At 51.5% G+C, this 20,502-nt stretch overlaps 2 protein-coding genes and 1 long non-coding RNA gene across 3 annotated transcripts; all 3 read left to right on the plus strand.

Moving 5' to 3' along the window:
* Positions 1-615: 615 nt before the first annotated feature.
* Positions 616-1,808, plus strand: LOC135323636 (uncharacterized). The gene is made up of 3 exons (XR_010385122.1): positions 616-682; positions 943-1,035; positions 1,745-1,808. It is a non-coding gene; the product is annotated as an uncharacterized LOC135323636 (long non-coding RNA).
* Positions 1,809-2,722: 914 nt separating this feature from the next.
* On the plus strand, positions 2,723-5,855 carry LOC135327223 (maestro heat-like repeat-containing protein family member 2B). The gene is made up of 7 exons (XM_064505367.1): positions 2,723-2,790; positions 2,937-3,056; positions 4,110-4,217; positions 4,575-4,725; positions 5,181-5,221; positions 5,560-5,701; positions 5,836-5,855. The coding sequence occupies exons 1-7, from the start codon at positions 2,737-2,739 to the stop codon at positions 5,853-5,855; spliced, it is 636 nt and encodes a 211-aa protein (XP_064361437.1). The 5' UTR covers positions 2,723-2,736.
* Positions 5,856-7,083: 1,228 nt separating this feature from the next.
* LOC135327224 (maestro heat-like repeat-containing protein family member 2B) lies at positions 7,084-20,153 on the plus strand. Its single transcript, XM_064505368.1, has 22 exons — positions 7,084-7,116; positions 7,221-7,340; positions 7,508-7,630; positions 8,158-8,310; positions 9,125-9,247; positions 9,612-9,691; positions 10,172-10,304; positions 10,451-10,543; positions 11,037-11,141; positions 11,510-11,633; positions 12,396-12,499; positions 13,091-13,243; positions 14,269-14,423; positions 14,686-14,848; positions 15,158-15,351; positions 16,655-16,792; positions 16,989-17,100; positions 17,291-17,437; positions 17,743-17,925; positions 19,012-19,170; positions 19,663-19,785; positions 20,034-20,153. Exons 1-22 carry the CDS (start codon positions 7,084-7,086, stop codon positions 20,151-20,153), a joined length of 2,838 nt encoding a protein of 945 aa, XP_064361438.1.
* The last annotated feature ends 349 nt before the right edge of the window (positions 20,154-20,502 follow it).

Here is a 20,502-nt window from a genome sequence, read left to right on the forward strand (position 1 = left end):
ATACCCTTTCTTCTGCTACGTGGTCAGAAACTGGCTGGACTGTGAAGAGAAGGAGGTGAGACTGGCTGCCTTTGTGGCCCTTTAGCAGCAGCAGCTGCAATGCTGGAGTTCACCTCTCTTTCTGGGGAACAGTGGTGTCACGTCAGGAGAAGTGCTTTCCAGGGAGGAAGCAGGTCGTTGAGGCGTTGTCTAGAGCTGGGAGCCTGCTGCAGCTCGACAGTGTGGAAATGCTGTGGGCCAACAGGCAGTGTGCCTGGAGTCCCGCTTTGCAGCCTCGCGATGAACTAGTGAGGCCAGGCCGGGTCTGGAGAACCGCCGCTGGGAACCAGCCAAATTCCAGTGGCCTTTGAGCCCCAAGGGTCTTGGGTTTAGAAGAGGGGAAATGTTCTCTCTCTTCTCGAGCAAGACCGTTTCCTCCAGAGGAAGCTGGGAAATGGCCGTCTTTGGGAAGGGGGAAGTTTGTGTCTGGGGGATGCTGCCTCCTAGAGCAGAGCTTCAGTCGGAGCAAACAAAGGTCTTCTGTCTTCCTTGTGTGCAGCTCAAGGAGGACATCATCAGGGCTGTGGCAGCTATGATGGGCCTCCTCCTTCATCAGGAAGAGTATCAAGGGCATGTGTGCGACCAGCTCTGCTGGCTCTTGGACCAGTATGAAGAGGTCCAAGATGGTTTTCACGTGACCAAGGTGAGGTGTCTGGCAAGATACGATGTGGCTGCATGGGTCAGGGTGAGTGTGTGCTGGGATCAGGGAGCTGTGGGAGTTCCTGGAGGAGCTGGGAACCTGTTAGAGAAGAAGCCAAGACAGTCGCACACAGATGGAGGGGGAGGCTTGATACTGCCTGTTTTTTCAGGGCAGAGAACAGCCAACTGTGGAGGCATGCTGTCCTGTGTTAATGAGCTGCTCTCACTCACAAGCCACCCTCTCGTTTTCACTTTTTCTTGTAGCGTCTCAGGCATTTCTTGGAAGCTGTGGAGAAAACTGAGCCCTTTATCCCCAGGGAAAGAGTTTTTATCATCTGCATTGTTGTGCACAACCAGGTAAGCAGGGGCTGAACATCTTGCACTTCCCTCTGGGTTAGCAGGTCTGCCTCTGGTTGGCAGGAAAGACCCATGGGGTGGCAGGGCAGAGTTTCCCTCCTTTGGGCTTTTCTCATACCTTGCAGTCAGGTCCATGCAGCTGTTGAGGCCCCCATTCCGGCCAGGTGCCCACGGACTTTTCCAGGGCTGCTTTGCCTGGTTCCAGGGACAGCTCAGTTCACAAAGGAGTTTCCTGCTCGGGCAGAGAGCAGGAGGAATCTGGAGCCCAGAGAGCTGAAGCTGAGCCTTGGAATCCCAGCCAGCCCTTGTATCCTAACAGCCTTTTGCTGCTGCGGAACTGACTGGAACTCAAAGGTTGCTCTTGCCTCTAGGGCGTAGCCTTTGTTTTGGCTGTGGGTCCCCTGTCGTAGGCTCAAACTCCCTCTGGAGCGTTAGAGTGGAGCTGACAAGACGCTCAGGAAGGTGTTCATCTCTGACTCCAGGATCTAGAAGCTGTCTGTCAGAGCACAAGCTCATCTCTGGCCTCTCCGTAGAGTTCCAGAGAGACAGAAGGGTGGGGGGGAAGCAGAAGACAGCTTTGAGAGGACAGAGCACTGTCCTTCTTGAATGGCATCTTTCCCTGTGAGTCCCCAGGGAGACAAGACCTCATAGGAGCGATTCTTTTCAGTCTCTCTCAAGACTGATCCTAAAACGTACCTCATTCCCACAGCTCTCGGATGTGACCAAGAAGCACCGCATTGGCCATAAAACAGAGCTGTGCCACTGCATGCTGCTACTAGGTAAGGAGAAAACAGAATTTGGCTGTGGTTTCTTTGAAACTCTCCTGCAAAGCTCTGCAATGGGAGAAGAGCTTGATTGTTAACCTAGAACATGATTTCTTCCCTCCAGCCCGAAGCTTCCCTGAGGAGACCATGGAGTTTCTGTACTCACAACTGGAGGCTGAGAACGAGGCTTCTAGAATAGCAGCCCTGTCTCTGCTGAGATTCTTTGTTCATTGTGACTGTAAGTAACACTAGGAAGAAAATAGGAGGAATGATGTACTTTGGCTGAGGGACTACGAGCAGAAACAGCCAAGAGCTGAAGCCATGAACTGCCAGAGCCTGATCAGAGGAGGTGTTCAGGCTGTGCAGTTGGGCTGTGGTAGACCAGACTCCTCTGCAACCTGAGTGCACAAGAAGTGCACACTCCCTGAGGTATCTCAGAAGTCGCCCGAGTCCCCTTCAGCTCTGAGAAACAGGCCAGCAGCCTTGTCAAAATCCATGGAGGGCACACGCTTAGTGTGGACCAAGCACCTTACCATGTTTCAGCTGAGAAAGGGTGAAGCACAGAAATGCGTGGGTGCTTACAAAGACTATGTTACCCAAATGAATTGTAGTCTCCAACCGTATCAAACCCAGCCGAGCAGTCTGTCTGGATAGTTATTGACCACGCTTCGTCAGGGGTGACAGCTGAAGCTCAGTAACACTCCGAGCATAAAGAGTAGTGAATTCCAGTGTGGATCCCATTTTTCTAACTCTCTGTGTTAGGCAGTCCCTGTTGCTCCTGGCTTCTGCTGCTTCCCCTGAAGTCAGATTTTGGCCCCGTGCTTTCTGTCTAGCTGTCCATGAGAAAGCAGAGACATTTTGACAGTGCTCTTTTGGAGGGGTGGGCTCTGCCTCAACGTACCTGTACTTCCTTTCAGCAATGGCGATAAGAAAGAACATGTTCCTGGTTGTCAAGGCAGTGGAAACTGTCTTTGGAGACCACCGGAGTAAGGTGAGGTGGCTGGGGAAGGGATGGTAGCCTGATGAGTGACAGGGGAAGCATTTCCCTACGCAGTTTGGATCTAGCCTAGGCATATGTTTCCTGCTTCGGAGAGAAGGACTCATGGTTACTCTTGTTTGCAATCTCCTCCCCGGCAGGTGAAGGTGGCTGTTCTTGGTTTCATCAAGGAACTGTTCAGCTCTGGTGTCGAGAACTGTTCGGCCTGGGGTCTGGTGGCCTATGTTTTCAGGGAGTTCAGTCGGGCCACCAGCAGACTGGTAAGAGGAGAATGTGACATTTGGGGCTTTGTTTTGTGCCTTTTGTCCACTGACTACTGCACTGAGCTTCCCTGAAAATGTGGAGGCCCCCAAGCAGCAGCCCTTGAGTGCCTGGTGCCATGACCTCATCAGCATCCCAACCGACTTGAATCGTGGGTCTCTCTGTTGCTGTCAAGGGTGCGGCTGTGGTGCTACACCACCATGTCATGCAATGGGAGGCACCGTGGGAGAGTAAGAAAAGAGCAGTGGTGCTGCCAGGGATTTCAGCAAAACTGCTTGGCAAAAGCCACCCTGGAAAAGTGGATTCTCAGCAGGATACAAAGGTGGACAAGTCTTTTCTGAACTGCTGATGGATGATCAGCAAAAGACAGAAATTGTGGGCTAAGCAGGACAAGCCGGAAAAGCTCTCCAGTTCTTTCCTTGTCCTCCATATTTCTGTCCGAACCTGTCCTGCCCTCCATGCAGTGCTTTCGGGCCCTGTGTGCTTTCTGGAAACAAAGGGACCACAGGCACCTCTTTCTTAGGTGTTGCCAGCCAGGTCCACAGGGAATGACTCCTTGTAGGTGGCTCACCAGAACAAGGACTTGGTGAAACTCTTGGCTTTGGCTGTGCCTTTCCTCTTGTTCAGTCATTTGCTGTGAGGCTCCTGAAGGCTGCATTTGTAAGGAGAAGCGTGTCAAGAACTCCCACCTCCTCTTCCTTGTCCTTGGGGCCAGTTCTGCTCTCCTTTCAGTGCAGGAATTGAGCAGAACTCCTCTGAAGAGCGTTTCTTTGGTGTCATTAAAACAGAGCTCGGGCCATTGAGCATCTGCTGTCGCGAATAAACCATTTACCCCCATTGGTTGGGTAATTGCAAACAGGCAGTTGCTCTCTCTGCATTCTGTGTAGTTTTCCTTGCAGTCCAGGATGTGACCCCTACTATAGGATTTCCCATTGTCTTACCTCAGGTGACCTGTGCTCCCAAAGCAAAAGCCAAGTCTCCTACTGAAGCCTCTAGCCTCTTCCTGAAGAAACAGTAGCTGATGGGAGTGTTTTCAAACTTGTGTCTTGCAGGAGACAGGAAACCTCTCTGAGAGGGAAGCAGTGGCAGAGACCGCGCTTCAAACTCTCTGCTTACATGTCCTCGACACCCTGGACGTCTCAGCAAGCGGCATGACAAGAGTAAGTCATCCCACCACCTGGTGCTACTCCTTGCCTTGAGGATACCTTCTTCTAGCCCTCCCCCTCCCTGCTGACAAGCTCTTCCGAGCACGGGGCTACCAGAATGTCTTGTCGGAGGAGAGGGGAAATGAAGCCTTGTGAATAACAGTCCAAGAGATGGGTTCAAGTGAGGATTAGGACAGTGGACTAGAAGGAAGAGAGACAGAAGAGAAAGGGTGGGAGAGACATGAAGTAATGCCCTGGAGAGGGCTAACAGTGGAGGGGCTGGGTCATAGCCACAGAGGACAGCCACTATGAAAACAGGAGTTGAAGGGATGGAAAGAATGACGTGCTGAATTGCTGTATTTTGCTCTGCAGCTCCTATGGCCAAGGCTCCTCCAGTTCGTAGTGCCAGCTCAGTACACTGGCACTCTGGTCCCACTCTCCCGCTGCCTCAGGGAGCTCGTGGAGAGACAGGAGAGAGCAGAAGAGAAGGAGGAACCCAATTACCTGTGCTACCAAGAACGCGGTAAAAGAGAGAAACTTCCAAAGTATTCTGTCCTGCTCTGTCAGGTGGACAGGCTGAGCCTGTGTGTGTCTCTGTCCCCTGGCAGACCCAACTGGGAGGCTGGGAAGAGTGAACAGCACAGCCTTGCCCTTCTGCTAGGTGACAGGGAGTCCTGCCCTGTATTTCCTTTGTGGAAATTTCCTCTGCATTTCCCAGAGAAAATGCTTTGCTCTTCATTTCTCAGCATTCTCCCTGTAAAATGGAGGACTCCTTGCTGGCAGTGCTGGGGAGTTACCTTCCTTTCGGCACGTTAATTGCATGGATACCCTAAGATGGGAAAAGCTGGGGGAAGGCAAATTTATCAGCAGATTATCAGGCCCCTTCAGTCCTGTCCTGGAGGCTTTGCCTGGGATGGACGGGTGATCATCTTGTGTGGGACTTGGCCTGCTGAAATGGATCTTTCTTTCTCTTTTCAGCCAAACTGCCAACTCCCCAGGCTCTGCTGGTACGTCTCCTGGTGAGTAGTTGGGGACTCCTCGGGGCAGAGTTTTCCTGACCAAGGGAAAGGGGGAGAGCTCCGGATGGAGACTGCTTTCAAGGCAGATGCTTGCAGCCTTCAGGGAGGAGCAAGCCTGCTGGAGGGCGTCTTGCCCTCCAAGGACTGCCTGGGCATTCCCAGTGTGGACCTCTCGAATAGCAAGGACGCGCCATTCCTCAGGGAGGCAGTGCAAAAAGAGAAGCAGTTCTGCTGTGTGCTGCCTGCCATGGCACCTGCAAAGCCCCTCTCCTTTCTCAGACAAACTGCTGTTCCTCTGTCAGGCTGGAGCTCTGATTCTCTCTCCTTCCCTCTTCCAGGTGCTTGCTTGCTCTCCTTATGAAGGAGGTGGCCATGGAGCTGTTGCCCTGCAGCTGCTGAAGACCCTTCACAGGGCAATTCACAGAGCGGTGGGGATTCCCTGGATGGCCCAGATCCCTTCCTTGCTGCAGTACCTTGAAGGTAAAGTGTCCGCTGGGAGGGGATTGATTTGAAGAGGACAGAAGGGAAGTCAGGAAAAGGCAGGTCCCCAGAGTGCCTGAGGACAACGGAGCCCTTGAGTGTCTTAAAGCTGTCTTGTTCTTCATCCCTCCCAGTTCCAGGGAGCTGGAACTGACAGCTGAGAGAAGTAATGCTCCTGAAATAATCTGATCCCTGTGTGGGCTTTAGCCTGGCATATTGCATCAGAATGGCAGGCTCTGGCAGCATCCTCCCACCCTTGCTTGGACAGTGTTTGTGAGTGGTTACATTCCCCCTTGAGGAGATTTTGTGGCACTGCCCTCTCCTTGGAAGCTCAGAGTCACCAGTCGAGTCCAGCTTGGCAGTGGCAGTTCTCTCTTGCACTAAGCTCCAGCTGGTTGTGAAAGGCCCTTCTGCCTCATTTTTCTTCCTGTGAGGAAATAGACAGCTGCTTTGACCAGCAGTCAGTATTCCCCAGCGTTGATTCCATGGTCCTGAACAAATGGGACTTGGACATACCTTATGCATTTGGACTCACAAAGGGGCTGGTGGAGTAGCTGCCTTTGAGCCCTGACAGAACAGGTACATTCTGGGAGCTGGTAGCCTGGGAATGCTGGACTTTTTGCTTCCAAAGGAGACGTGTGGATGCTTCTTTTGGGCTCACTGTAATCAGATGACCTGCTGTTGTGTCCTCTTGTTTCCCAGGAAAAGATGAGAGCTCCCTGGACTATGCAGAATGGGAGTGCCGTCTGCTGCAGGTACAGAGTTCTTTTATGACAGCTGGGAGGTGGGGTCTTGGCAGTGAGGTTTTGGGCAAGCCTGTCCTCTCCCAGAACTTGGGCCTGTTGTCCTAAAAGCGCCACTGCCTCTTTCTCTATAGTTTCCTGAGACCCAGAAGGATCTTAGCTGCATATTGGAAGAAGGGTCTGGGGCAGATTAAAGGGGTGGGAAGGGAAGATGGATTATCCGTAGTGTGAGCTGTCCCCAGACACCTTCTTGTTACACTGGAATGAGAGAAAGACCTTGACAAAACCTGAGGAAGCATTTGCTTCACTTTTTGTTTTCTCCATAGTTCCTGAGAACATCTCTGGAAGCCATAAAGAATGAGACCTGGAATATGAAGCTGAATGGCGAGTTAACTCAGCAGATGGCCCACTATCCAAACTTTTCCAAGGAGAAGGTTGGTCCTCTGCTAAGACTTGGTCTTTACTTTTCTTCCTTGAGAGGTTTGGTGGCAGAGCCACAGGATGCTTCTCTCCCTGCATGGTTTTTTTCAATACAGTTGCTTTTCACTGCTTCCTATTCTCAGCCCTACATAATGTCTTTTTTTTTTTTTTCTTCCTTTAATTCTCTGTATAGAGCTGGTAACTGGATTGGGCCAAGAAATGGGCTGTTTTTATAGTCTTGGTGCCTTGGCTGTCTCTTGGTCCTTGAGATGGGGTGGTAGCTGGGTGTTCCGCTTCTCCAGTGATGACAGGTTGCTGTGTTAGCAACCTCTTCGCGCTGGCCTCTTCTCTTTCAGAATTTCCTCTATAAGGCTGTGGGGGGAGCACTGGCAGTGTCTCAGAACATCAGCTACATTGAAGAACAGCTGCAGAGCTACTTGGAAAGAGTCAGACGTCTGGAACCTTCTGAGAGAGAGGTGGGTGCTCTCTATCCCTGCGCTCTCCAGTTTTCCCTCGGCAGCTTGGATCTCGTTGCCTGACTTGGAGCTTTTTCCTGCTGATTCCCTCAGGCAATATGCTTGAAAGCTTGAAAGGGATGAATGTGTGGGATGGAAACAGACTCACTCTTTCCCTTGTGTTGCAGGGACCGATTTCGGTGTTAGCATCCTCTGCTGAGGGCCACTTCGACCTGGCCTTGAAGACAGTCCACGACTTTGCTGCTGCTGGGGAGAATAGGAGACTTCCTAGGGTCTTCACCCTCCAGAAGGTAAGGGAAGCAGGTTTTCTCTGTTGTCTTGGCTTTCTTTGCTTGTGTAAGAACTGCCGGAAGCCTGTAGCCAGGAGTTCTGGTGCTTCAGGCGTCTTCAGGACAGATCCCATTACAAAGTCATGGATCAAAATTCCCCAGCAGTGGCAACAAACAGCAACTGGCCATTGGAACAGTGTTGGGTGTGGTTTCAGTTCAGCTGGCAAATGGAAATGAGGGATGGTCAATGGGCAGTGCTCAAACTCCTGGTGGTGTCAAGGAAGGAGGTTCTGCACTTCAGCCCTCCTTTGTCTAAGAGTTCCAGCTCTTAGACACAAGAGAGGGAGACAGTGGGAGGGAGAACAGCTCTCTCCCAGAGAGTTAACGGAGGCATTGAAGAGTTACTTGGTGAAATGTTTTGAGAAGTGTGGATGAAAAAGGCAAGCTCGTACCTGTTTGGAGGCAGTTTCTCAGCTAGAAGCAAAGGGGAAGTCTAAGGTAAAATGAAGAGGCTCGACTGAATCCTCCTGACTTTCCCAATTTTCCAGGAGCACCAGAAGGAGAACGAAGCAAAGACAGCTGCTGCTGTCATGCTCATCTACAGTAAAATAGCACTCCATGCACCCAAGCAGCAGCTTCTTGCCCGGGTCGAGACGGACATTGTAGAGAACATCCTGTGCCAGTACAGAACCAGCCCTCAGGTAGGAGCTGTGAATGCTCGGTGTCGGGACAATTAGTCTAGAGCTAGCTCCCGCCCTCCTCTGAACCGGAGCTTACTGGGACAGAGCATCTGTTTGGAAAGATCTGCTCTCAACAAGAGTCCTGGATCTCCAGTTCCAAACCTGCCACTCTATCCCTTTGACATATATCCCCGTGTCATTGCTGGTGTTCTTTGAGTTTTGGGGGACTTGTCTGAGATGTCAGAGACCTGAAGCACAAGCAGTATCCCAGGTCCAGTTCTAGCCGTTGCTCCCCATGCAGGGGACAGAGGGCTCCAGATGAGTCTCTGCAGCCTTGTAGTGTTGGCGGTAATCTGAACTGCTGCCGTCTTTCGCATACTAGTGTTTTCTGTTTCCCCGACTCTCACTCTTTCTCCTTGCACCTTGCAGGCACCGGGCATCACTTTCCCAGCCCCAGTAAATGCTCCCTGAATGAGCCTTGCTCCTTGCCCTTCTCCCATTTCCAGTTTCCGTTGTTCCAGATTTGCTTTCCCCACTGCCTTGGGCCAGAGTCCAGGGGGCTCTCTTTTGGGTAGGAAGCTGGGGAAAGCTCCTTTCTGCTTCCAGGTAGTCCATGTCTTCCTAGGATCCCAGGAGAGATCTCCTTCCACTGAAATAAGACCCAGAGGCCCTTCCCCCTAGGCTCCTGGAGGATGCAGTTTCTTCCCTCCGCAGCACTTTGAGAGTAGCTTTGGCCCTTGGGTTGATCTTTTGGCCCTCCTGTTAATCTTTTGGCCTTTGGTCCTTTGAACAGCTCCTCATCTATGTCACCTTGTTTTTCTTTCCTGGTCCTCAGGACACAGAACTCAAGCTGGCCCTAATCCAGAGTGTCACAGAAGTCAGCTGCGCCCTTCAAGGTGTTGGCACCTGTGAGAACTTCAGCTTTGCTTCGAAGAGGGTGCTGCTGGAGATTGTGCTGGTGAGTGACATGGAATGAGAGAGGCTGTCCTGCAGAAGAGTTTGTGCACTGAGAGGGGTTTCCTCAGAGAGGCACTGTTCTCTGTGGGCTGAGAAAGGCCTTGGGCAAACTTGGGAGTGTCCGAGGCCTAGGCACCAGCACACTAGGGTCCCTTGTGCTGCCAGCTTGTGGGTGATCCCTGGGAAGAGCAGTGGGTCTGTCCTCTCTGGAGCTGCGGTCTTCCGGCAGTTCTGGGAGAAACCTGCATGGAGGCTGTCTGTGTTAGCCACACGCGCGGAAGAAGAATCTGCTCTTCTTGCTGAGGCAAGGCCCTCTTCTTTCCTGCCCTCTGACCTCTGTGTACCTGTCTCTCTGTGACCTGCAGGACTTCATGAAGCAGGAGCCCCTGGATTGCGTGGCTTCTCCCGTTCGCTACAGGGCAATTCTTGCGGTGGAGCACTTGAGGTAGGGCTTTTCCTCCTGTGTGCTGGGTTTTCCTCCGCATGTCACAGAGGAGCTGATTGAAGCTTCACAGTTGACCTGAGTGTGGGGTGAGAAGCTGCCTTTGGTGTGGGGTGAGGTGATGGTCCCCGTTTTGTATGATCCTGGAAGATGTGATGCGGTACAGATCCTGGAGCCCAGTGTTGGAGAGAGATGGCCTGAGGCTGTAGATTGGAGAAGTGTGGAACAGAGAGTGGTCTGGGCTGCAGAAAGGCTGCTGGCTGGCTGGCTGGCTGGCTGGGGGAAGAGAGCTCCCGGCTCTCTGTACCCTGGGAGTCTGATGGGCAAGAATCCATGGGAGTTGGCGGAAGTGCTCCCTCTTCATGGAACAGCAGTGTTGGGAACTGGGGCTCCAGCTTCAGATGAACTCTAGCTGCCACTGGACCCCCTCTGGCAAAGAGTAGCAAGTGTCCTTTCTGAACTCTTTCTTTTGTCTTCTGCCAGCAAGATCAAGCCATCTCTGACCCAGAAGGAAAACTGTCATCTTCTTCAGGAGTGCTTCCGAAGCCTATTTCCCCTTCCTCCCCTTGAGCAGACAAAAGAAGGGGAGGCAGCAGATGATGCTGAGCATGCAGAGGTAGCTGTCAATCCCCCTCTGCTGCTCTGCATGTTCAGAGCTGCACCTTATCATGCACTGAATGCTGGCAGAGCTGAGGCTCTGGACTCTGGCTGAGTTCTGAGGCTCTCTGATTTCAGCTACCACTCCTTCTCTCTTGCTTTTAGGCTCTCTATACACGATCCCTGGAAGCTCTTGCTCGCCTCATGACAAGTCTTGAGGAAGAGCTGACCTTGTCATGGCTCAAGGAAACCTTTCACGTGAGTAGCAAAGAGGAGAAAGGGAAACTCTCTTTTGTCAAGAGGAGAGCCAAGGATGGAGGGCCTCACGCTTTAGGGGATCATCTGAGAATAGGAGATGCTCTGGAGGCAGGTGCAAGGCATGCAATTCTTCCCTGGAGGTGGAGAAAACTATGGCCCGTCGTGGCTGTAGGAGTTGTGTTATTGGTTGTCAGGGCATGTTGCAATGGGAGCTGTTGCCAAGATGGCCATGGTGGACGGATACAAGGCACTCCCAATCTTTGCTGATGAGTGAGTGCTGTGTGCAAGTATCAGATACACTAATATAAGAAGCCTTCAGTGTTTGTGTACCTCACAGCGGTGATGAATTCCCATGGAGGCCAATGTATCCTTAGTGTGGTTCCTGGGGGAAGAAAAGGTGGGAGACTGTAAAGGAGTGTGTGTGTGTGTGTGTGTGTGAGTGTGTGTGCGTGCAAACGATGCATGCCCTGATCTAGCTGTGGTCTTCCAACAGCTCCTAGAGGCCTGGCTCCGTTCTGGGAAAGAGTGGGAGAGAGAGAGGGCCCTTTATGCCTGCACTCATCTGCTAAAGACTTACACCGAGAGACTGGAGGATGCTGTGAGTATTGACTCCCTCTTCCCAAAACTCTTTGGGAGTGCTTGTGGGTTCAGCTGGAGTCTCTCGGGGAACCAAGACGAGGGCAGCCCTGGCGAGCCAGGAGGCCCTGCAGGTCTTCTCTGCAGCTCTGCCCTAACCTCAGCAGCCATCTGCCACCAAGACAGCATTGCTTCTTAAGCCCTTCTGCTTCCCTGGCAGGGAGGTTTGCTCAGAGCTGTGCTCTGGGTTGCTAATCTCCTGGGAGGATAAAGCTGAGCTTCTGTCGATCCAGATGCCCTGCTGTGGGTCAGGAGTCAGTGTCAGAAGGAGAAGGTTGAAGAGCCACTCCTGCAGCCTGAGAACTTTCTTCTTTCTTTGATTTCTACCAGAGAGAAAACTATTCTGAGCAGATTGGCTCCATGATTGGAGTGCTGGGGCCTCTCAGCTGTGACTCCCTGGCCACATCACGCCAGCGGGCAGTCGACTGTATCAGCTGCCTTCTCTCAACACAAGGTGAGAAGAACAGTCATTGCTTCCCACTTCCTTCCGCCTGCTCTTCCCTCTCTTCCCTGTCTGGCAGCAGAGGTAACGTGCGGGGAGGGGGCTCCATTGCCAGAGGAGAAGAGTAATGGACAGCAGACTGCTGGTTTCTTGCATCCAGACCTTGGTCATTCTTTTCCCTCCTGGCCATAGCACAAGGGAGGCCTGGGGAAGTTCTCTGAGCAGCCCTGCCTCAGGGGCACTTCTGGGTGCTGTGGAGAATGAGAGCCCTCCCACATTTCTGTCTCAGGGCAGCACTCTCAGGCGCCAAGGATTAGAGGACAGCACTTTCTAGCTTTGTAGAGACAAAGTAATGATCCCAGTTGAGAAATTGTTTAGAAGGGAGTTGTACACCTGGGCTTCTGGAGTGGACTTTGGTCAGCATCACCTGTCCACACTGATGAATCTATGGAGACCCTCCTCCCAGTCAGAGGATAGGTGTGACCTGTGCTTGCACATGGGATGGAGGGGCTGAGAAAAAGAGGAGCCATAGTTGAGGACAATAGGTATAGTCTGAAAACTGCTGTAGGAGAAGGAGAGTGTTTTTTTCTGACTGGCATAGAGCAGAATCTGATGGCCTGACTCGTAAAATGCTGCACCCAGAGTTCAGAAGGGTCCTGCACTACCCCTGTGGAATTCCCTACCACCATTTGGTGATTCCTTGATCAAGGGCTGTGGACTGGGGGTTCATTTTCAGAAAATGTGCCTATCCTTTCCCACCTGTGTTTCTTTTAGGCAAGGTTATGCACACAAGGGAAGTGGATCTGAATCACTTCTGTGAGGAGCTAGTGGCTGCAGATGTGGATTCGCTGCTGAGGACCTCTTCCAAAATCGCAAAGGTTACTGACTCCAAAGCCAGAGCTGTGGCTACCTGGTGGCTCAGCTCCCATCACTTTTCTCTTCTTTACTTCCAAGATTTCTCTCCCCTTTCAGAGTGGCCTATAGCAATGGGGCCTCTGTTGTTAGCAAGTAATAAGAGGGTTTTGAAGCATAACAATATCTAGCGTTCCCACTGGGGAAAGAAGTAGACTCCATGAAGTTTCTATGAGTTTGTGTGTTTGTTTTCATCCATCCACACCCAAACACTCTCCATCTGGGGAAAGTGAGCTGTTGAAGCAAAGCAGGGAAGTTCCTTAGCCCGATGGCTTTCTCTTTATTTTAACATGTATTAGCTTGCCAGCTCTTGAGAGTTATTTTAAGAACATAAGTTGTGTAGGCAAGCAACCGACCTCATTGAAGAGCCTTCCAACTCTATGAGCTTCATAAATCAAAAGAAGAAGTTGTATGTGCAATTGGAATACAAAGCACCTGCCACCTTCAGGATTAGCTAATGGCCGAACTGAGAAGCTGCTCAAGTTTTCTTGTCCTTTGCTTGTAAGAGAGGAAGCAGACTTCTGATGTTGTTTCTCCTGTTTCTCATTTCTCTCCAGGTTGCATGCAAATCCTTTTGCTCAGAGCAGGCAAGAGGCTTTCTGAAGGCTGTCCTGGGCAGCATGCTGTCCTTCAGCCCCACTTGTGCTAGGGCAGCAGGCGAGTGGATGCTCATCTTCCTGAAGGAATGTGGAAGAGAAATGTTGCTGGAGGTAAAACACCCCTTGTTTATCTTTAGAGTTGGAACTTTGACACTGAGCTGCTGCACTACCCCTTGTCTAGCTGCTGTGGTCTGCAGAAATGCATCTTGCATGCAGAGCCAAGAATGTCTTGTTTATCCAGCTGAAGTCCTGGCAACCTAATCCAAGAGCTACTGTGCATCTGGTGCCAGCAATACAAACCCTTCTGGAGCAAAGTCTCCAACTGTTCCAGACACAGTGCCAAGAAGGAGCAAATCTGATAGACACAATTTAGTTGAGCCCCCCCCTTTCTCTGGTCTGTGCTGCGTCTCGGGGTCCACTGGTGAATGGTGCCAGCCATCTTTTCTCCTGGGCTCTGTTCCTTTCATACGTGGTCAGCAGATCGCTTGGTGTCTGTCCTGTGGGGAAAAAGAGCAGACAGATAGTGTCTTGATGGCTGTCATCCACAGGAGAAGTGAGTAGTTTTGCTCTGTGCAGGCTACGGCCACAGTTTCTGGCGGTGAAAGGATCTGCCAAATGTCTTCCTCCAGAGCAAAGTTGTTCCCTCTGGGGAAGGTGTTAAATCTATGAGAAATGAGGAGGCTGGAGGCAAGGACAAGTATCCCTGGAGAGCTGGTTCCTCCAGGAAGGACCTGAAGGCCCTTGTGCAGGCACTGCATGGTATCTTCAGAAGGTGTGAAGAATGTGTTAGGTCTTGATGTTGCCTTATTTCAAGCACATAGTTAGAAGCGTTCAGACTGCTCTGGGTGAAACGTTAAAATGTCTTTTGTGTGCATGAGAAGAGAAGCTGAAAACAGAAGGGAGCCAAGGCAGGTGCAATGACAGCACATCTGTGTGCGTGAGAGGGCAAGGAGCACACTTAGACCCAAAAGAAAACCCTCCACTGTGTGGAGTGGTAGGGCTGAAGTTTAGGGTGAGATCTTGACAAATGGTCAAGGAAGCAGGACTTGCTCATGCCCTGAAGAATTGGTCTGGCTTTAAGGGAAGCCCTAGGAAAGGCCTAAAACAACCTGCTGTTCTTTCCTTGTCCCTTCCAGGTGCCAGAAATCCTGACAATCCTTTACGATCATCTGCCAGCTGCTCAGCAGGGCAGCCTGAAGGAGTTCCTCTTTGAGGCAGTGTCTGTCCTGGGCTGCTATCACCCTGAGGCAGTAACCAACAGCCTCCTCCAGAGACACCTGCCCATGGACAGGTAGGTTCCCCTCCCCTCTCCTTCCACTTCAGGAGCCCAGAGACGCCACAGCCTGGCGGCACTAGAGGGGACTCTGTTCAGCAGCCAGTTGTCTCTTTCCCCGAGGAGAAAAGTCCGACTGTTGCCAGAGCATGTGCTTGTGACTTGCCAGGGACTGGGGCTGCTAAAGCTCCGCGCTGGGAGGGGGGGAGTATTTAACCTGCCTTTGAGGGGCTGCAGGCCCAACAGTACACGCGATCACGGGTAAACTGTTCACCTGCAGTGATACCGTGGAGCTGTGGAGGACTCTTGGCAGAGGCATCTTTGCAATTGAAATGCTCCAGTTGCTAATGGGCAAACTGGAGAGCGCTGAAGACACCCCCGCCAGAAGCAACTGCCTCGATGAGGAAGGGAGCGACAATCTGGCTGCGCTGGAGCCTCTCATGGTATGTGAAGTGACATTTCTGCCCCTCTTTGGCTGAGGATCCCGTGGAATGAAAGCGAGGGGTTGGACATCCTCCTGGTACACAGGCACTTGTAAATCCACATGCAGAAGCCTCACAGTGTGCTTTGCTGGGTCATTCTCATTTTGATCACTGTGAGAAGCTGTGAGAGCTTGTTGTTGCCCATCCACAAGCTTGTGGCAGAAGTCAGAGCTCCAGAGGAGAGCAGCCAGGCAGGCGGGCAGGCAGGTGGGGTAAGTGGTGGCAAAAGCTCTTCCTTTCCAAGTGGTTTGTGACGGCATTTCTTCATAGGTAACCTGTGCCCTCCGTGAGCTGGTGTATTCCCTGGAGCCCCGGGAAAGTGTGTCTCTCCTGCTGCCACGGCTGTTTCCAATGCTGCTGAAACAAATCAGCAACACTCTTGGAAAGGAGCTGCCTTCATCTGCAGGAAGAGTTGAAGACGAGCCAGTCCTTGTGGCAAGTGGTGAAGGCAGCAGTCCTTGCAGGTAATGAGCAAAACGGGCAGAGATGAAGGATGCAGCTTTAGCTCACCTCACCAAGCCAGTCTCTGTCTATGTCTGTCTCCTCTCTCTGCGTTCTTGTCAGGCTTTGCTCCACTTTCTTAAAAAGCCTGTGAGTTGTCTCTTGTGCCCTAGCATGAGCTCAATATGCTTTTGAAAAAGTAGGCTGGTGGGAGCTAGTCTGAAGAAAATCTTGTGTGGCCCTGGTGAGGAAAAGCTACAGCAGAAATGAAGGCGGAACTGGCCCTCTCAGCACAGCTAAAATTCACCTATTGGTTTACTCTGTGTCATGCACAGGGAATTCTGCTGTTTCATCTATTTCTTTGGGCTTGGTTTTTGTCTACTTTGTTATTAGTCTTCCCTGGGCATCCTTGGATGATTTTATTCCCCTTTGGAGGTGCTTCTGAATCAAAAGTCTCAGTTATTCAATGATTGGGGTTTGATGAAAGCAGGAACATTCCTGCCTCACCAGACATGAGTGGAGACAGCTCCCTGGCCTTCAGCTGAGTCGACCCGTTTGTCAGCACTGGAGGATATGGCAGGACATCCTTCCGGTCCTTCCAGTCTTATAGCCTTGAAGGTAGCTGTTCTTCCTATGAGAGAGGCTTCTGTGCTCCATGGACAAGATTTCTGCTGTCACCATGTTTAATCCTTTCCTTAGGAAACCAGAACTGAATTTCTCTTTGTCCAGACAGTGGCCACAGCAGGTTTCCAAACATCGCTTGAGGTGCTGTTTGTTTTTCTCTCTCTTTTTTTCTTTTTGGTGTATGAACCCTGAGAGACTTTGCTTATATGAATGATAGAGAACAAAGTACCTCTTGGCCTTGCAAGGGCGACTGTCCCCTCAAGCTGTGCTGGGCCTCCTCTTCTACCATTACTAGTCTGTTTGGGGAACCCACAAGTGGTGATGCAGCGACAGCATGGTGATTCCTGCCCACTGCAATTCATTTCCCCAGCTCGGAGGACCTTGTTGTGCATCTTTTGCATAAATGGTACTCTGGTACTGCAGAAGACCCCTCAGGTTCTAGCATCAAAGAAGTTGAGGCTTCCGGGTTTTCCCCTGTGTTCAGTGAGTTTGGGGGCATCAAAGCGAGTGATCATGCCAGTTTCCTTTTAGCCTGATGCCCTTTGGGATTATGAAGTGTGCTTTCAGGGGGTGCTTTGAGTATTACTCGCTGGGGCTTGGAAGAAGTTAATGAGTGCCTCTGAAAGTGGCTGAGCTTCCTCAGTGATCCTGACACAGTCTCAAGTGCTCCGATTCTGACATATGTATATTCTTTTCAATCAGGCTTTCCATCAAAGCATTAGATACTGTGCTCTGCAAGTGCATCAGTGAGAAATGCATGGGGATTCTCCGGAAGCAGAACACATGGGCTTTTCTTGAAAATCCCCAGACATACCATGAGGGCATGTGTCTGCTGACTAGGTAAGAGCCTTGTGGAGGCCTTCTCTCCTTCTTGGGGGTGACTGTAAGCCAGAAACGGTCTGGATGGGAACCTCTCCAGCATATCTGCCTGGGGAGGCTGTCCTGAGTTGCCAAAGAAGACCGTCTGCATCACAGCAGCTGACTGTTGGAACCTCATACTCTGTCGCCTTCTTGTCTTCTTGTGTTGTGTGTGCAGTGTTCTCCTCCAAACTGATGTGGTCACGGTGACCACCATACGTGCTGTCTTGCCATGGCTGGACTCGCCATCAGCAAACCTGAGGATCATGGCAGCATCTTTCTTTGCTGAGGTAAGACAGAAGGTGGAAAAGGAAGGCTTGAGAGCAGTTGTCTTTGCAAGCTGCTGTCTCGGCCATCTCTTTCTCCAGGAAGATCCTAGCAGAAAGTATCCCAGCCATGCTGGAATCCATGAACAGTTACGCATGTGCCATGAGTGCTCAGGATCAATCTAATGCTAATGGTCATGGTGCTCTTTCCTAGCTGATGAAGGAGCCAGTGCTTCAGAAGTGGAAGCTACTTCAGCCTGTCCGCCGTGCATTGGTGGACAAATCCCTGGATGCCAGCAGCACTGTGCGCCGGATGGCAGTGAGGGGCCTGGGCAATCTGGCCAGTGGAGCACCTGAGAAGGTGAGCATGAGCTTGCACTCACTACAGAAAGCTCCTAACCAGACAGGTCCTGGTAAAGAGCTGCACAAGGCTTACAGAAGCTGGACCAACCACAACAGGGAAATTCTGGTGTGTCTTAAGACCATGCTCCATTCTCCGACATCACTCTGGCTTCAAAGGTGCAACTGGAGACAGAGTGTGTAGCCTTGGGCTAAGGTGTGCTCTGGACTGGTTTCTTGCCAATTCTGTTCTTGGGAGAAATGGTAAAGAACTTCTGCTGTAGGCATGAATGGTGAGGAGCTCTTGTGTGCCTTCTGCTTTGACAGCTGAGAAAGCACAAGAAGGCCATTCTGAAGGCGTTAATGAGGGCCATCAAGGACGTCACCTCTTCTGAGATCGTGGGCGAGAGTTTGTCAGCTCTGGCGAAAGTGGTGGCAGAGCTGGGAGAGAAGGACATTGGAGTCACCTTTAAAGAAATCGCCCTTTATACCAAGACTTTCTTTGATGTCGTAAGTGAACGAGCAGTAGGTAACTCTTGTTTTAGTAGTCTGTGAGATCATCTGAAAGGTATGATGTGAGCAAGCACAGATGAGGACTGTTTGGGTTCAGGGAAGAAGCCTCATTCCTAGAAAAGCCTGAAGAGAAACTGATGAGACTTGGGATGATGTCTGCTGATTCCTAGCTCCATAGCGAGCTAATCACCTTTGCATTGCCCTTGGGAAGGAGTGAAGAAAGGCTGGACACTGAGGGAGGACGTCACCTCCCTTCACAGTAGTTCTCCATGTCTGGTCTAGCCCTCACAGGTTCTTTCATTGTCAATGGAGAGGAAGAGGGGTGTTGAGGGTCTCCTTTGCCTAGCTCTGTACCCTGGGTCTTTTCAGCATCTACCCTGGAAAGGAGGGCTTGCGCCTTGGACTGCCTCTTCCTCTCCATGGCCTCTACAGTCTGGAAGACTTGCTTAGATGCTCCTCGCAAATGGCGGGAGTTCACTTGCTCTGACATGAGAGGTGCCCATGCTGTGGTATGACAGACCACAACAGAGTCTTCTGAGCCGGAGTTCTTCCACAGAGCAGTACCAACTGGAATCAAGTATTCCATTTTGTAGAGCCTTTTGAATCTGAGGGGGTTTTTTTCTTTTTCTGAGGGAAATGGAAACTGACTGTTTACAACTCCCTTACAGGCCACCTGGAGGGCTGTCTCTGTGTGAAAGCCCTGAAGCCTTAGGAATGTGTGAGGCTGCCAGGTGGCTCTGAGTCTGGGAACTTTGGAGTCCAAGAGCTTCTAGGTTTTTAGCTCTCTGTCAGGTGCCAGTAAAGTGTTTGAGGACCTCGGAGACCAAAAGCCTAAGTGCCCAGTAGCTCAGGAGGCACGGTCCTGAGAAGCTGAGCAATGGACAAGGAAAGACTCAGCATAAGGCAACCCTTTCTTGATGCCAAATGGTGTCTTTCAAAGAAATGGATTCTCTTGATCCTCTGGCCTTGGACAAACTGCCTAGAACCATTGCTCAGGATATGGGCTCAGCATTTGGCTGGCCAGGAGATGTTTGTTTTGGGGTCCTAGGCAGCAACTTGGTGACTGGGGTTTCCTGATTGCAGGACGAGGCAGTCCTTCGTTCCTCAGCCTTCACCTTGTATGGAGTCCTGGCCTCCTCTGCCAAGAGGAAATGGAAATCTTTTCTCGGCAAAGAAATTACAACTTCTACGTGGACCAGAATTATGCTCCATCTTCAGGACCCAGATCCAGAAGTTTGCAATGTAAGAGCCACCTTTCACTTCTTTCTTCATGAGGAGGGTGCTACATGGTAACAGCAGAGCAATACTGGCCTTCCTGATAATGTCTCTGCATGGAAAGACAACCTCAAACTCTTCCAACAGCATTTTCTGTTTGAGGTGCAGGACAGTCTTCCCAGACTCCGCAGTGCTCAGGCCTCCAAGCCTTTGCTGACCATGTCCCTTCTGATCTCCCCTGCTTCCTGAGATCTGGGGCTTCTCCCAAGGGCACATCAGTTAACAGCTATCGTGCGGCGACAGCTCTCAGGCACCGATACTCTCTCTGGAGTGCCACATACCAGGCCAGGGGAACGATGGCTGCTGTTGCAATCCCTCCCCTCTCCTTTCTATAAATGGCGTTGAGTGAAACATCCCCCCCTCTTGAAAGAGAACAGCAGGGCTCAGCTCAATGAGGTCCCTTGAAAGGCACCTCGCTGGTCCTGGGGAGGGCTGAGCTGGGGCAACTCTCCTTTTCAGGCCTGTCGAAGCACTTTCCTGCTCTGCACTCCATTTCTGGGCCTGCAGAAGCTGCAAACCCAAGTTGCTCTGAACACCGAGAAGAGTGCAGAAGAGCTCCAGGAAGCTGTCTGCAGTCACCTGGTGAGTAAGCTGTGGCCCAGGGTGAGACTGCCTGGTGGCAGTGACTTTCCCTGGCTCAGAGACCTGGAGCATGGAGCGGCCTTCTGGGAAGTGGTAGGGTGGGAACTAGCATGGCAATGATGGGAACTGTCAGTCCCTTGCAGCCTCCGTCTCTTTCCTTCCTCTCCTAGTTCATCTGCCCTCTTTGCCAAGGGTCAATGGCAGGGCCTTTTCAGCCAAAGAACTCCTGTTTCTCTGTTTTCTACCAGGCCAGAGACATGCCAGAGCTTCTGCAAAGCGTCTATGACACCCTCCAGACCTACTTCTGGAGCTCGTGTTGGGGGATGCGGACTGCAGCCATCCAATTAGCTGGTAAGAGACAAAGCTGATATTCTCTTCTGCTGCTCCCTGCAAGAGACAGCAAAGGACAATCTCCACTTTCTCTGCAGTGGCACCAGGGACAGTCACCTGCCTTAGGAGGGTGGCAGCAGGAGGAATTAGTTACAGGCTGTAAAGGGGCTGAAGTCTCTAGCAAAGGCACAGTGGAATTAGTGCTCCACATTAGGCTTGGCCCCTGGCACACACAGTTGCTCAGCTCTGCCTCCTGCTTCTGCCCAGGAACTTTAAAGCGGGAGGGACCCTTCTGGTTTGGTATTTCTAGCTTTCCCCTGCTCCCCAAAGCCTATCATCCATTGTCCAAGACCAGGAAGCGACTAGATTGGGAATTAGGGCCACCAC

The sequence above is a fragment of the Dromaius novaehollandiae genome, chromosome 1 (genome assembly GCF_036370855.1).
Source record: "Dromaius novaehollandiae isolate bDroNov1 chromosome 1, bDroNov1.hap1, whole genome shotgun sequence".
Lineage (NCBI taxonomy): Eukaryota > Metazoa > Chordata > Aves > Casuariiformes > Dromaiidae > Dromaius > Dromaius novaehollandiae.